The following is a 15,387-nucleotide window of genomic DNA, read 5'->3' on the forward strand; positions in this document are numbered from 1 at the left end:
TGTATAAGTATTATATTTTAGTGTTTAAAATGGTGAGAAATTATACCTATGTTGTTGTCAAATCTCAATATGAAAGTTCTTTAATAAATTCGCTATAGTATCCGTCTTGTTGTAAAATCTACGACTACATTACGGTGTTATTATGTATGGTGTGGACTGTTAAGTTCTTACGAGGCCAATATAGTTTATATAAATCATTCAGATGGCGTTCTTTATGACTTACTGATTTGAATCTAGGTAATTCATAACTACTGGATAGGAAATAAAAATAACATGTTAACTGGTAAAATAACGTTTTATTTCAATAAAAATAAATACATAAGTAACTACTTAAAACAACATAATAGAGAAATATTACATTTAGAACATTTTATAATATCATTCCCGATTGAGAGCCCGAGCCGAAGCCATTGCCGAACTGTGAGGCGCCATTTTGATATCCGTTGTAACCGTTGCCAGCGTAACCGCCATTGTTCAAGGCAGAGCCACCGCCAATGTTGTTGAAGCCGGAACTGTCTGCTTGGTTTATCTGAAAAATATTGTCAATAATTATTTTTTTCTTGTTTATTTCTTTAAGAACACATATTAATAACCAATTTAAAAGACTTACGGATAATACCCTGTTGTTGTGGGCACCCACATTGTGAAAACCATTAACACCAGCTGTATTAAACCCCTGGTTTCCCATACCACTAGCGCCGCTACCGAACTGCTGTCCACCGTAGCCGGCACCGTTAGTATATCCACCGCTCATTCCTCCCAAACCCATTCCCAGGCCTGTTCCCAGTCCAGTCATTCCTAAACCTGTACCCAGACCCATTCCCATCCCACCTAGACCGGTACCCATCCCACCTAGACCGGTCCCCATACCGCCGAGACCTGTTCCCATTCCGCCAAGTCCCATTCCCATACCGCCGAGGCCAAGTCCCATACCACCGATGCCGAGAGGCTGAGCATTGATTGCTACAACACACGAAAGGGCGACAAGAATCTGAAATACACAAAATTAAATGTCAACTTAATGATTATAAAACGGCATAAATATTATAATCATATCATCATAAAATTAATTAAAATCATAAAAATATGTGCAAATCTTTTATTTATCTTTTTTTAATAAGTTCATAATATTTATCTATTCAAAAATACTTACGACACAATTCATATTATTGACTGTTAGTTAATGAGAGCGCTCTTGTGAATGACTATCAAAAATCAATGCTCAGGTTATATATTGAAAAATAAAATGCATTTAGAGGCGTGTGTATTTTACACATAGTGCAATTAAAAATCCATTAAACGAATTTCATTAAGAAAACCCCGTGGGAGAATTTTACGTACACTTTTTGTTAATAGGTATTGGATAATAGAAAATGACACATTTTAAATAAATAATTCTAGGTATTTTATTAACAAATTTCTTTTGGTATTTTCCCAAAAGAATTTTAAATAGTAATGTGATCATATCATACATTTTTTTCGATTAATTATTTATTACAAACACTTGAATGGACACTCTTGTCTGTAAATAATCTAGGTACATTAATATTTAATAATACACAATTTTCTCTGGATTTTGATAGTAAGGGATGTAATTATTTATCGAGACCGCGTATTTCCAAACTATACATAGCCAGAACGCAACAATAGGAAACTGCTCGTGTATACTTTGTAATGCTGTTTTTAAGTTTGTTATTACAATATATACACGTATTTTGCGTACTGATCGTGTATACTTTGTAACGCGGATGCTTGCTTCTTCGTTCCAAACTATACACGATCAGTACGCAAAATATGTATAATTAAATATAGCTACTACACCACTTACGCTTGAGCGAAATAATAAATATATAGGCAATCAAAGACTTTTATCTACTTTTATTCTTGTTGATTCGGTAAAATATGGAATAAAAATATTATTAGGTAAGCTTAGAAAAATAAATAGGTAACAGATATAAGGGTTACCTATGGGTTAGGTTAGGTTCGTGTTTTTTTTTAACTACACAAAAATAGGAGCCCCGCGAAGCGGGGCTCCGTCGGTTCGCAACCATCTTCTTCTGGAATTATTAGACTCTTACATTTTAGCACTATTATCAATTGTAAGTCGTGCAGTATAGTCAGGAACGAAGATACAAGCATCCTCGATCCAAAAAATGTACGATCAGTACGTAACGTTATATACACAATACACATGCATTTTAATAATAGATTTCAAAACAGCAATACAATAATATAAACGCAAGAAATGGAAAGACGCCGCACTTACTCCGAAACATACACGATTATTCCGCATGCGTACTGGCGCTGTATATTTTGGAGCGCTATTCCTACTTACTCCACTACAAAGTATACGCGAGTATTTGCGTACTGCTGTTGTATAGATTGGAAGAACTTTGTAAAAAAGTTATTTCCAAACTATACGTGATTAGTTTCCTATGGTTGCGTACTGGCCTTGTATAGTTTGGAAAGACGCATCGAGACCGATATGAAAATTTTAATAATGTTATGTATCCGAAATTATTACTACAATGTAATAATATCTAGGTACATATTATAATATAGTCAGCTTAGTTAAAATTTCTATACAAGTTCTTTAGTAGAAATAACTAAATAATTATCATTAGGTTCCTTGCAAAAGTAAGTGCAGGGAACTTAATGGTCATTATATTTTGTACTAATATTATTTTGGATGTGAATCTTCTTTTGGCGCGTCATGGCAATACCATCACGTCATAGAGTAAGGCAACGATTTTGGTATCTTTGAATCTTGCCAAAGAAGTTTCACTTCTGACACATGTGTTCGGAACACACGCTCTCTTTTTTATTCTCTAACCCCAGGTAGTTAAATTAACCAGAGATCTACTTAATAGACTCACGATTTTAATACTTCACCATAGAATTTTTTTTTAAAATTAAGAAGCTAATTTTCATGTTGTTGGTTTCCCCCAAAATCTGTAAATAGCTAGTAATTAATTACTTAGTATAATTGATATTCGTAGTACGTATCGAAGGGTATAACCCTCTACAGTTAATGTTTATTTAATTGTAATGATATTTGATTATATAAACGCGTTTTTAGTTTTAGAAATCATTCAGACTTCAGTCTTAAGACGCACAATATCCTACCAATCAATATGAACAGTATTGTAAGTACATGTATTTCTATTTTTTAATACTTAAATGTTTAATTACTATAGTGATATGGATAAAAAATTAACAAATTGAAATATTTCAGGTACTTACGGTTTTATTGTGCGCTGCAGTGCTTAATGCTCAGCCACTTGGTTTAGGCGGCATGGGCCTTGGTCTAGGCGAGTTGGGCACAGGTGGCGTAGGTCTCGGCGGGATGGGTATGGGTACAGGACTTGGCGGAATGGGAATGGAACTTGGCGGTATGGGTACAGGACTTGGCGGTATGGGTACGGGACTTGGCAGCATGGGAATGGGAACAGGCCTGGGAATGGGTTTGGGAGGAATGAGCGGTGGATATACTAACGGTGCCGGCTACGGTGGACAGCAGTTCGGAAACGGAGCTAGTGGAGTTGGAAACCAGGGATATCAAAGCTCAGGCCTTGGCGGTTATCACAATTTGGGGTCTCACAACAATAGAGTGTTATCGGTAAGTTTTGCAATATTATTATGTCTTAGAATCAACTTGTTTTCCGCCCGCGGCTTCACCCGCCTCGTCTAAAACTTAACAAGTTATTTACTAAAACCTTCCTCGCGAACCACTATAATCTATTAAAATAAATCATATCAAGGTGTATAAATAGGTATAAATGCTTCAAACGAATAATCAATTCAATTTGTAGTAACATGTATAATGATTGTTTTCAGGTTAATCAAGTAGACAACTCAGGTTTCCACAACGTCGGTGGCGGCTCAGCGTTGAACAATGCTGGTATGGCTAATAATGGCTATGGCGGATACCAAAACGGTGGCTCCCTTATGGGCAATGGATACGGCGCTAGCTCACAAGGAATGATGATTTAATGCCTGTGATTTCGTTATTTTATTTATTGAATAAACTGTTTTTATTATATGCTGTTGTTTCCTTTCGTTTCCTTTTTAATTATGTTTAAAACATTGAAATTGAAAAATCGTTCAGAAATACTCAATGTGTTATTAACTATTAATTTTGTTTTTGTAATAAGCCTTTATACAATATCATTAACATGATATCAGGAAAACAAAATATTTGTTATCAAAAATGTTATTATTTGCTACATGCTTCTGCAATCTGCAGTACACCCCAAATATATACTACTTAGGCTGTTCAAAGGAATGAAATAAAACAAGATATACAGGTGTATACATATAAACTTAAAATTTATTTACACCTTAACACTTACATTTTGTGACGGTTTGCATAAAAACAATTTAAAAAATGAGGTTCTGAGAAACATTCGAGACATTTGAATAAAAAAGAAAATATAAACAAAAATTGAACATTTGAACATTTGTACGGTACTAACATATGTAATACTACGGGCTGTAATTTGGCACGGAATTTATGCGTTTGGTATAGAACAATGAAATTTTATTGGTATCTCTTTGGAAATTAGAAGATAATACAAACAATTGTGCAATTGTAACAGTCTTTATTAACAATCACTAGTAAACTGAAAACATCGCTATTTCCATATTATATTGTATGATTTGTATAACAATTTTTAAGTAAATTAAACCGGATAAAAGGTTTTTGTGCTCAGTCACAAATGAGTTTTGGATGTTCGATCGTATTTGTCGTATATTTCGTCTTATTCGTTACGTAACTTATACAATTTAAACGCTTAATGTAAAATCAGTCTAATTCTTAAAGCGACATAATGTCTAACCATAAAGCTTAAACGAATGCCATAATCACACTGGAAAGTTCAGTAACGTAAGGCCACTAGGTTTCGTTAGTATGTCTACTATGGACTGTGCTTGAATATTTCTTTTATGGATACAAATAATTCTAGTAAATAATATACATTTTTTTAATTCGAATTTAATGTGATAGTAGTTTTTTTTCGGAAATGATATCGTCAATTTGTCACAGATAAAAAAATAATTTAGCAATTTATAATTTAAGATTGATATTTCATAATAAATTAATATATTTTTAAATACTTATTTTTTGTGTAAGTATGTATGTACAACATGAAATAAAAATGTCCAGTCATCCATAGCAGATTAACAGTTGATACTTAACAATATAAAATGTTATTTTAACCAAGATTTACAATTACGCTTTAAAAATTAACAATACAAAATTATATTATGTTAATATGGCGGTTTTAACATTTTGGAAATCAAGAGCTTAGTAATAAAAATGAATATAACATAACGTGAAACCGGTTTGTGAGACATACATAAATTTTTCATAGAAAACACGAAATGCTTCACAATATATAACATATTATTATCAATATAAAGATCACAAAAAATAATGCACCTGCGCGTATATAATTGAATAACTGTAAATATCATACATTTTCTAACATTTAAACGACAACTTCGAAAAATAATTTAAAGCTTATCACGAACGCAATTACACTGTGTGCAATAATTCTCTTCGCATTTGTATCAAATTGGAGAAGCCGTACATCGGCGAAGCGTTAACAGGGAGGGTATAGATATATTACAATATTAGACACCGGAACGAATGTACACCTATCTACAACATGCACCTCTATTTACACTATATGACACCGAGTTGATACGTATAGAGACTCCGCCTCAAGGTCACAAGCGCATCTCCCATAGGATGAGATGCGCGTCTTTGGGATTGGGGTCGGCGGCTGGGGCCGGGCGTTCCGAAGCATCAGCTGTTTGCCTCCAGTCGACGTAACCACGCCCACCCATCACTGTCACTATAGACCTCCGGGACGCACCATCGCCCACTATATAATCCGCCCCTCGAAGGCTTCTGACGGCATTTTTCTTGGGACCTCTCGCGTCATTCGCTGGAGCAGTTGCCGAATCGCTTCTCGATACGGATCGTTCTGATGCACTCGATTTGCCTGATGACGAATCGGGCGTGGAAGCGGCTAAAGGAGCTAAACTCGCCGCTCCCGACGCGCCTGAACTAGTTCGCGATACACCACGCAATGCCATAGATTCTTCGCTTCCAGACGACGTGCATAGACTTGAAGCTCGTGAATCGACCGACCAGCTAGACAAATCTAGACTTCTAGGTCTACCAGCTCGCATGCGTAGCCGTCTATCTAGTGTGCTGACACGGAATGGGATAGCTGCTAATTCTGGGTCACTTCGCCTTAACGCCTCACCGCCTGAGCCGTTGACGTCACTTTCTCCGACGCAGTCCTTTACAAACATTAGATCCCCAAATAGGCCGTAAACATCACACGCGTTCAAATTAGCGCACTTTGGCAGAGTTTTGCTCAGACGCACGTCACCAGGTTTCTTCCTTCTAATCACAGCTGATTGCACTCGCTGCGGTCTATAAGGACTCATTTCTTCTGATATCCTTCGTTCCAATTTGTGTTTTTCGGTGTCTTCTTTGCCATCTTCTTCTTTGAATTCGTGGGCTGTGTCGGCGAGTGCGCGTGCATTTGATAAATTACGTCTAACAGTGTTGACATCAACATCTTTAGTCTCGGTGTTCAATGGTAGTAGGAATGTAACGGGGCCAGCGTGAGCGTGGTAGGACACGGCAATGTGTCCACCGATGAGAGGCAGGCCTTCTAGTTTCGGTAACGGTACAGTAACACTAACACCAGCCGTTGTACCGACCCATAGAAGGCCTTGAACAGCCAATAAAGCTGAAACGTGGGCTGGCTTGCTTCCTTCTCTAGCACCAATAGTTTTCGCCACATCAGCGGCTATGTCGATATTTTGTAAATGCTCAAATGTTTCGGTATGATATAGACTTACGAACGTTGATTCTGAGAAAGCCGCCCAGAGACCGACGCCGGAATGCGCCAAATATTTTACAGATCTATCTCCTTCACCCTTTAACTCTAAGATGCGCATGATTTCAGCAGTCAAAGCGTTTATTGCGAACACTCGTTTCGCACACGCCGCATAAATAATTCCATCAACGGGTAATATACAATGTACAGGTTTGTCCCCAAGTTCAATCGCTATAGGCTCCTGCAAGGCCCAGGAATCGTCATGATTTCTTCTAAAAACTGATATCCTTCCGTTGGCCAGGCCAACGAACATGGAGTCGCAGTGGAATTTAATTTGCGTAACAGCAGCTATAGTGGGAACTTCGGTCAACTTCTCTTGCTTCTCGGGCTCGACGCCAGAGAATATGATGATTTTCTTGTCTTCAGTGCCGAGCCACACTGTGTCGCCGCACAGCGTGGTCACTTGTCTCACTCCTTTTGCATATTCTATTGAGCTTACCTGGAATTCAGAAATAATAAAATTAATAAAAAATATGTACATATTTTAAAATCAAACACTCCATTTAAATGAAAAACATATTAAATAATTTATTTATGTTTTAAATAAGTTTATTATTCATCGTATTAAGGGGTCTTAGAATTAAACCGCATCACGAGCGTCTCCGTGTGCGAGCACCGGTCGTGGGTGTGAAGTTTAACCGTCCGTGTACCCGCTACACGTGCACAGTACACACACAACCATATTCCTCAACGAAACTCACCCTAGTATCCGGTAGATCCAACGTCACTAGTGTCTTAAGCGTAGCTGCTCTATGTGTGAGCACAGACAGTTGCGTGTTCTGCGCACCGCCCGCACACACCCACAGCAACGAACGTGCACGCCGCCGCACACCACCCCCTGCGCACCCGCTTGATGTGTAGAAGCACCCGCATTTTACCTGGGATAAGTTTATACATGATTATAGATAGAGACAATCCATCTATACTAATCTATACTTAATATTATAAAGCTGTAGAGTTGGTTTGTTTGTTTGAACGCGCTAATTTCAGGAACTACTGGTCCGATTTGAAAAATTATTTCGGTGTTAGATAGTCCATTTATCGAGGAAGGCTATATATCATCACGCTAAGACCAACAGAAGCGGATCAATGCGGGTGAAACCGCCGAGCACAGCTAGTTTATCATAATATAAAGTGAAAACGTGTTCGTGAATAATATAGCCATAACCACAATTTTCAACTACAGAAAATAAAACGATTTCTACACATTGTTTTAAGAAATGAAAACTGAATGAACATCATCTTAAAATCTTTAAATAAGTAAATTAGAATTTTAGTATTAAAATTTTGGCCGCTAACCGCCACGCGAATTAATTAGCCTGCACTTGCGCAAGCTGTGCGATCGACTTCGTTGCCGACGGCTCCCACCCGAGCCATTAACAAGCGTGTTATAGAAGGACTTACTTCAGTCAAACTGTTCGACGAGTACACGGGCGTAGCTGTCACATACAGCGGCATTTTATGCGGTGGAGGTGTAGTTGCCGGTAACCGCCAAGCTGGGCAATTCGCCCGCGCTTGCGCAAGTTGCGCCAGCCTTAGTTCTGTAGCCCAAGCACGTCTTGCGCCAGGTTCGTTCGCTCTGAATGTTAGTGGCTCTTCACGACCGCGGATGGTTAGTTGGAGACAGCAGGAATCGACCCACGCCATTTCGTCGTCTTTTTTCTGGATGGGATTGGTAATCATTAATTTTTTGACATGAAAACACCAACTATACGTACGCATGTACGTAATTACATAATATAAATATTTGTCTTATTTTTATTAATTAAATTTATTGAATTTTGATATGATTCAACTAATAAATATGAATAAGGACTTTTTATGTTGTCATTTTAATTTATACTTATTATAAGATGTGTTGACACATTGATGAACACAGAAAGAATGACACAGTCCAAAAACAAACCATCTGTACACACCTGTATACTCCTCTGTATATTTTGCAACAGTGCCTTAAATACTTCAGGCGCGACTTCCGAATACGGTGTTTTCAACGAAGCGGCCAAATCGGCCATTCTCGATACCGTTTCATAGTCGTGCATTAGCGCGGACATCTCGTTGCAAAGGGAATCTCCGGTGGACGTGCTACTGCTTGAGTTTGAACGTAGGCTTCCGCTGCGGTTCATACCTGGAGATGCGGAGAAAGTTATCAAAGTTCTTGTTCTGTTTCAAAAGAAAAACATAATTTAATAGATATGGTGGGTTAGGTTAGGTTCGGTTTATTTAAAAATATATTTATATAACTACGCAGAAACAGCCTCGCGCGTGTCATCACGACTCGCAACCTGCATTTCACGGACGTTTGGAAAAGTATATTCTCGGCATAAAAAATAAGTAAGTAAATACGTTACGGATAACAACTTTTCGACAGCATGTAATTTCGCGAATTGAATTAATATCTAATAAATAAGTAAGTAAATACGTTTAACGGATAACAACTTTTCGACAGCATGTAATTTCGCGACTTGAATTAATATCTAATAAATAAGCAAGTAAATAAGTTACGGATAACAACTTTTCGACAGTGCACAATTTCACGAGTTGATTTAAAATCTAACGATTTTTAGTTTTCTATCTTCCGTCGACACCAAGAAGTATTATTTTTGACGTGACAACGTCTTATAATTCGATATAGAGCCGGCTGCACGCACGAAAAACCATGACTCTTGCGGCGTTACCTCATTCTAAGGCGTTCCATGTAAGGCTTGAAGTGCATGCGAGAGCGCGGAACGAGCGACAATGAAGCACAATCGGACATTCATCATCATCATCATCATCAGCCCATATACGTTCCCACTGCTGGGACACGGGCCTCCTATGAGGGTACAGGCCATAATCCACCACGCTGGCCAAGTGCGGGTTGGCGGATGTCACATATCGTCGAACTTTTGATTCTTCGACATGTCGGTTTCCTCACGATGTTTTCCTTCACCGTTCGAGCAGTGGTGATGTTACAACATGCGCAGATAAATTGAAAAATCAATTTATATCCTGCGCGCTCGCCTGGTCTTGAACCCCGGACTTATCGATTCGAAGTCCGAGGTTTCACCACTGAGCCACCACTGCTCGGACATTGTCACGTTCAAATTATCGTCAGTAAAACGACTTTACAGACAACCAATTTTTGAAGTGAAAACTTCTTTAGCGGCGTTGGGTATAAAATCTTAAACTCGCGTCAGGACACGTGGCCTGATCGAAAAAGCGTAAGACGGATTTTTTTTTTAGCCCTTATATTCCATGCGTAAGACGGATACCATTCCAAAATATCAAACATGCTGAACGTTAATAATCAAGTTTTCACTTCTGCCGGCACTCCCGGAGTGCAACCCGTCTTTTTTTTTCTTTAGTAACCCTTACCCTGAGCCAGCACGCGGCTGAGCGTCGGCGAGGTGCCCGTATCGAGCACGTCCACATCCTGCACGGGGTGCGCCCACTTGAGCCCGAGCCGCTCCGCCTCCTCGCCGCCCGCGCCCACCGACACGCACACCACTAGGTCGTTGAGCAGGAGTAAACGCCGCGGCTTGCACTTTGTGAGCGTGCCTGATTGGTTAAACTCCTGGGAAGTGAATTAATTATTTAAAAATTAATTATTTTATTTGTAAGATAGTCAAACCCAACATTCAATAAAATGTATTAAGCACGCGTACGTATGTACGCACACACGCACGTACACATACACAAGCAATGTCTAAAACTTAAGAAATTATATACGAAAAAAACCTTCCTCCTGCACCACTCAATCTATTTATACAGCATCAAAAACCGTTGCATGGTTTTAAAGATCATACATGAGAACAGACGGCATAAAGCTACTTATACTATGTAGTGATGTAAGCAGTCAAACCCATTAATCAATAAATTCTTATACACGCACGCACATACGGACACGCATGTACACCATTCTCACAAATCCGTCAAAATATAGAAAAAAGACGTGTGGCATTCGGGGACTGCCGCGGTAAAGCTATTGCGTAGCATGCCTTCAAGCCACACCTCCGCGCCCGTCGGAGTGGGGAGCGTGAGGTTTTTCGTTACGCAATTTCTGGATTCGGTCCCCGCGCTCAAGGCCCGCGATAGAAGCTATGCAATAGCTTAAAATTAATAAATTTCACTATTTTCCCATATCTGCATGTTACAAGTAACTAACCAATTGCAGCAAGTCGTCCTGCCGCAACAGATGCCTCCTGTCTGCGCGCGAAGCGAGCAACCGCGCGGCGCCGAACCGAGCTGCACCGCCCGCACCGCCCGCGCCCGTCATACCGCCACGTGTTAGCCGTCTTAGGGCTCCGCGGAACGCCTGTTATACATACAATATACATGTATTATTATTATGTTCGAGTAATAAATTAAAACTCAACATTTATTCATTCAACTTGACTTCTTTCAGAAGCCCTGAATCTTTATGATAAAAATTTAATCGCCTCTGATAAAACTATACCTCGGCGTTAATAAAAACATCGGAATAATTGTTGTTTTAAATTATTATTAAATAAAAATCAAGTTTTTTTTTTCTGATCACAGGTCAAAACGGAAAAGTTAAATAGTTTCGAAAAATTTTAAACAAATCCTGCTCTAATAATTAGTGTCCAATTAATAGAAATAAAGAAGAACTTACAGAAATAAATAGCACTATATACAACTAGAGATCTTAACAAATAAACCATTATTATTTACCTGCGTCCTCTCCGCGTCCCGTTTCCTCTCATTGAGAGCGTCGGCCAACGCCTCCAATCTGGTCAGAGCTCGTTGTAATGCAACTCTATCCATGTGGCCCGGAGGCGTGTGTTTTAAGAGATCCTGTAATAATATAGAAATTGTGAGAGAAACAGAACAATTATTGTATTGTAAATCACATGAATAAAATTATTTCATTTATGTACATTCCATGACCTTATTTCTGGAATGTGGTTCTAAACTACAATCATAAATCAAACACAATCTTGAATATGTTACATTTGATTAATACTTTAGATTTTAATTTAGTTTAATTGAATATTTTAGAAATAAATCTATAATGTACTATAATATAATATTACTAGATTTCCGCCCGCGGCTTCGCCCGCGTTTTCAAAGGAAAACCCGCATAGTTCCCGTTCCCGTGGGATTTCCGGGATAAAACCTATCCTATGTGATTATATGTTATAAAGCTGAAGAGTTTGATTGTGTGTTTGAACGCGCTAATCTCAAGAACTACTGGTCCGATTTGAATAATTCTTTGTGTTTGATAGCCCATTTATCGATCTTATCATCATCACGCTAAGACCAACAGAAGCGGAGCCGCACCGGTGAAACCGCGGAGCGCAGCTAGTTATAAATAAAGGTTGATCATTATATCTAACAAAAACTGCCCTGTCACAATCCTTACCTGTAGAAACATAATAAACTGCGGGAACCGCTGCACCGGTTTCACCATCAGCCCGAAGAATGACAGCCTGTCGTGTGCGCTGATCTGTTTCACTTTGAAGAAGTCAGCCAGCGCCGACTTGCGTTTTGACTCCATCTTGGCCAGCTCCATGGCGACCGAGAAGTTGTTTATGAAGTCAGAGTACACGTCGAGCACCACCGCTTTGGAAAACGCGTTTAGGAAGACCTCGCCTGGAACGATTAATAGAATCATTACTTATATTGTAAAAGCCAACATATTTCATATAAAAAATATATATGCTAGGGCAATATGTAAAAAATCTGTAGGAAAGAGTATTTAAATGATGCTTTAAAAAATGAGTGTTGAAACAAACAAATTTTATAAATTATTAATTCTTATATTCATATTATAAGTTCTTAAATTTCCTGATTTGTCCATCCACAGCAGACGTCTGTTTCTTTGGAAAATGTTACTTTTTCGCAAAGGTTTTAATGAGTAAAAGTCGCTTAGGTTCTCACGGCTATTTTATGCTAATAAAATAAGCTATTACTTTAAATGCTTCCTGCTTCAACAATTTCACCTACTAAAATCGAAGTATTGGGCCAATATGGGAAAACTGTTATACAAGTTAATAAAAACATTCATCGATAATGTCTCAATTATAACCGTATAAAAACCTCGCTCAATTAGCGAACAAATCACCAATCAATCAACTCAAATTACCATAATTTACAACCGATCCGCGAACACACATCACACTAGACACCACAAGACATTTTTACAATCCGTAACACATTAGAGAAATGCTTGCATAATTTCGTGTGAAAGTGAAACACTTTCCGCCTCATCGTCATTAAATATTAAGTGTTAATTAGCTGGCGATGTTGTATACAGGATGGATTTTTTAGACGGATCACGAATGAGCATAATATAAGAGCAAGTTCCTTAAACCTGTGTTCCTGTACAATAGCATGCCTGCGTACGTGAAGCTGTTACAGCGTTGTGAAATACAATAATTTCTGAATTAAAATTTCAGTTGCAAAATAAGTCATATTTCGAATTGATTTATCGGTTTTCCGTACAAAATGTATGGGAAATGTTTTTGGCAATTTCTAGTACACAAACCTAAAATGGCCCAGTCTTTCGATCCCTAGTTTCCCTGCAGATGTAACGGTGAAGATACCTCCCTTACTGACCCGTCTCAAAAATCCACCCTGTATAGTTTATACAACTATTTGTGTATGAACTCACCAATCTTTTCGTCGCGGTCCCACGTTCGAGCGCAGTCGGCGAGCGCGGTGCGAAAGTGCAAGTGGCACTGCAGGATGTCCGGCAGCCGGTGGAACAGCGTCTGTATCTTGCTAGCGTTCAGTATCGCCGGGCTGCTCTCTTCTAGCGGCTTCTTGTAGTCCTAGAACGGGTAATGAACCCAATTAATACTGAAATCTTTTCCCAGAACAGTCATTTAACTAACTCTGCTCCTTGGAAGAAGCATATTGACATGTTTTGGATATTTAAAAAGATACAGACGATGAACTTGATGATATACCCAACCAGCAAAGATGTCCTATAACAATAACTTACATCACTAAAAAGCTTTTTAAATGACGTATAACAGTGTCGCGGTGACAAGCTTGTTGTATAATAGCGTTTAATGAGATGATTTTGCTCTATAATCATACACAGCAAATTTGTCCCATAACAAGGTGATGTAAACGTTTATATCACTATTTTATACGGCGTTTATAGAGCAGCTCTTATCCAGATTTTGGTACAGCAATAACAGGACGATATTATCACATAACAGCGCTGGTGGTCTCTTTTTTACAGCAAATTAGTGCAATAAACGATTCTAGGGTAACCTTTATAGTCCCATGCCTATAGAGGCGTAAAAAAATCTACAATAGGACAATTTAGTGTTGTAATGGTTTTCCTTATTACTATTATATCACTGTGAATCTTCATGGTTGCTGAAAGTCCATAATACAGCAATTAGGTGATATATCCGAGTTTTATATCACTTCTTTGTAACCTAATTGAATTATATTAGTGTTTTTCTGCCCATTATAACGCAGTGGTTTAATAGCTGAGTGGTCAGAGTTATAGGACTGATTTACTGTATAAAAGAGTTAATAACTCTGTTATGTAACAAAAACGGCGTATTAATGTAGTAAAATGCGACACTTACGAGAGATATACGGCCTATAAGAGAGTTTCTTTCACTTTAAAACAACAAAAACCTGCCATATTGTCAGCACCGTCTCGTAAATAAATGAAGGGTTCTATTTAATAATCATGGATTGAATGAATTTAAAAAAATCGCAGCTTCAGTAACGATTGACACCAGACAAATTCAAGGTGAGGCTTCGAATACGGACAATGATTCCGTACAATCTGTTACATCCTATGAACAAAACCAAGTTAACAGCCATCATGTGGTTTGTGATAATTCAGAAGCAGACCATTCAGACACTAGTGTTTTGCTTGACACTTCGGGATCGGAATCTAAAAATCGGAATTTACACTAGAAAATACAAAATAAAACATGTTATGGGTTTTCTATTTACATCAGGGAACCCTACTAATTTAATCCAGTATATGGCATGACAGTTGTCAAAACTACGTTCGTTTGCGGACGTATAATAGCCACGGAGTTGCTATTTGGCATCCTATACAGCAATTTGGTGTAAAATTAGTTTTTTAATTACTTAAAACTCAATAATTCGAGGGGGGCATGAAAAAAACAGCTTAATTATGCATATAATCTATCAGTAAAATTTCATTCACAAGTCAGTTTATGTATCTAACAAAATTAACAGTGTAACAAAAATTAATATTCGACACCACGACGATGGTTCCTATAGTCATTTACTCGTATTATCAATTGGTACACGATTTACCATTTTGTATTATAATTATAGCGTCGCAGTGACTTGTACATCGCAACTTCGTGCTACAAAAGATTTGCGGTTACTCTTAAAACACAACTTCGCGCTGTAACAGCATCGCGGTTCCTTTTATATCACTACTTCGCTCTATAACAGCATCGCGATTCTATAAGTGTACTCTTCTATAGGTCCAATTGGCATCTGAGTTGCTGCT

General features: G+C 38.3%; 3 protein-coding genes across 7 annotated transcripts in view; 1 reads left to right on the top strand and 2 right to left on the bottom strand.

Moving 5' to 3' along the window:
* Positions 1–335: 335 nt before the first annotated feature.
* LOC149483389 (uncharacterized) lies at positions 336–1,222 on the bottom strand. Of its 2 annotated transcripts, XM_089702952.1 has the most exons (4): positions 1,154–1,222; positions 880–991; positions 611–777; positions 336–529 (listed from the first exon to the last, which is right to left on the bottom strand). In XM_089702952.1, exons 1-4 carry the CDS (start codon positions 1,163–1,165, stop codon positions 371–373), a joined length of 450 nt encoding a protein of 149 aa, XP_089559078.1. In that variant the 5' UTR covers positions 1,166–1,222; the 3' UTR covers positions 336–370. The 2 variants fall into 2 exon arrangements, with proteins under 2 accessions (XP_089559078.1, XP_089559076.1); XM_089702950.1 differs by having other exon boundaries at positions 611–991.
* Positions 1,223–3,241: 2,019 nt separating this feature from the next.
* Positions 3,242–3,995, top strand: LOC149483390 (uncharacterized). Its single transcript, XM_089702955.1, has 2 exons — positions 3,242–3,619; positions 3,838–3,995. Exons 1-2 carry the CDS (start codon positions 3,296–3,298, stop codon positions 3,991–3,993), a joined length of 480 nt encoding a protein of 159 aa, XP_089559081.1. The 5' UTR covers positions 3,242–3,295; the 3' UTR covers positions 3,994–3,995.
* A 307-nt stretch (positions 3,996–4,302) lies between these two features.
* LOC149483391 (rho guanine nucleotide exchange factor 10) overlaps positions 4,303–15,387 on the bottom strand; it is a 44,500-nt gene continuing 33,415 nt past the window's right edge. For all 4 annotated transcript variants that reach the window (XM_089702374.1, XM_089702372.1, XM_089702373.1 and 1 more), the window contains 9 exons: positions 13,537–13,696; positions 12,286–12,515; positions 11,595–11,717; positions 11,068–11,217; positions 10,278–10,476; positions 8,840–9,048; positions 8,325–8,582; positions 7,622–7,798; positions 4,303–7,359 (listed from right to left, as the gene is read on the bottom strand). In XM_089702374.1, coding sequence (XP_089558500.1) covers positions 5,731–7,359; positions 7,622–7,798; positions 8,325–8,582; positions 8,840–9,048; positions 10,278–10,476; positions 11,068–11,217; positions 11,595–11,717; positions 12,286–12,515; positions 13,537–13,696 — 3,135 coding nt within the window. In that variant the 3' untranslated portion in view covers positions 4,303–5,730. The remainder of the gene's footprint in view (positions 7,360–7,621; positions 7,799–8,324; positions 8,583–8,839; positions 9,049–10,277; positions 10,477–11,067; positions 11,218–11,594; positions 11,718–12,285; positions 12,516–13,536; positions 13,697–15,387) is intronic.

The sequence above is a fragment of the Colias philodice genome, chromosome 13 (genome assembly GCF_061535455.1).
Source record: "Colias philodice isolate Cphi_HAF_F1 chromosome 13, ilColPhil1 Martin Lab GWU primary, whole genome shotgun sequence".
NCBI lineage: Eukaryota > Metazoa > Arthropoda > Insecta > Lepidoptera > Pieridae > Colias > Colias philodice.

What these genes read in the sequence shown, in the direction of transcription:
- LOC149483389 (XM_089702950.1), bottom strand. An exon ending in ACAACAACAGGGTATTATCC is followed by an intron (nt 530 to 610) that starts GTAAGTCTTTTA and finishes AATATTTTTCAG; the next exon opens with ATAAACCAAGCAGACAGTTC.
- LOC149483390 (XM_089702955.1), top strand. Translation starts at nt 3,296, where the DNA reads ATGGGCCTTGGTCTAGGCGAGTTGGGCACAGGTGGCGTAGGTCTCGGC. An exon ending in ACAACAATAGAGTGTTATCG is followed by an intron (nt 3,620 to 3,837) that starts GTAAGTTTTGCA and finishes GATTGTTTTCAG; the next exon opens with GTTAATCAAGTAGACAACTC.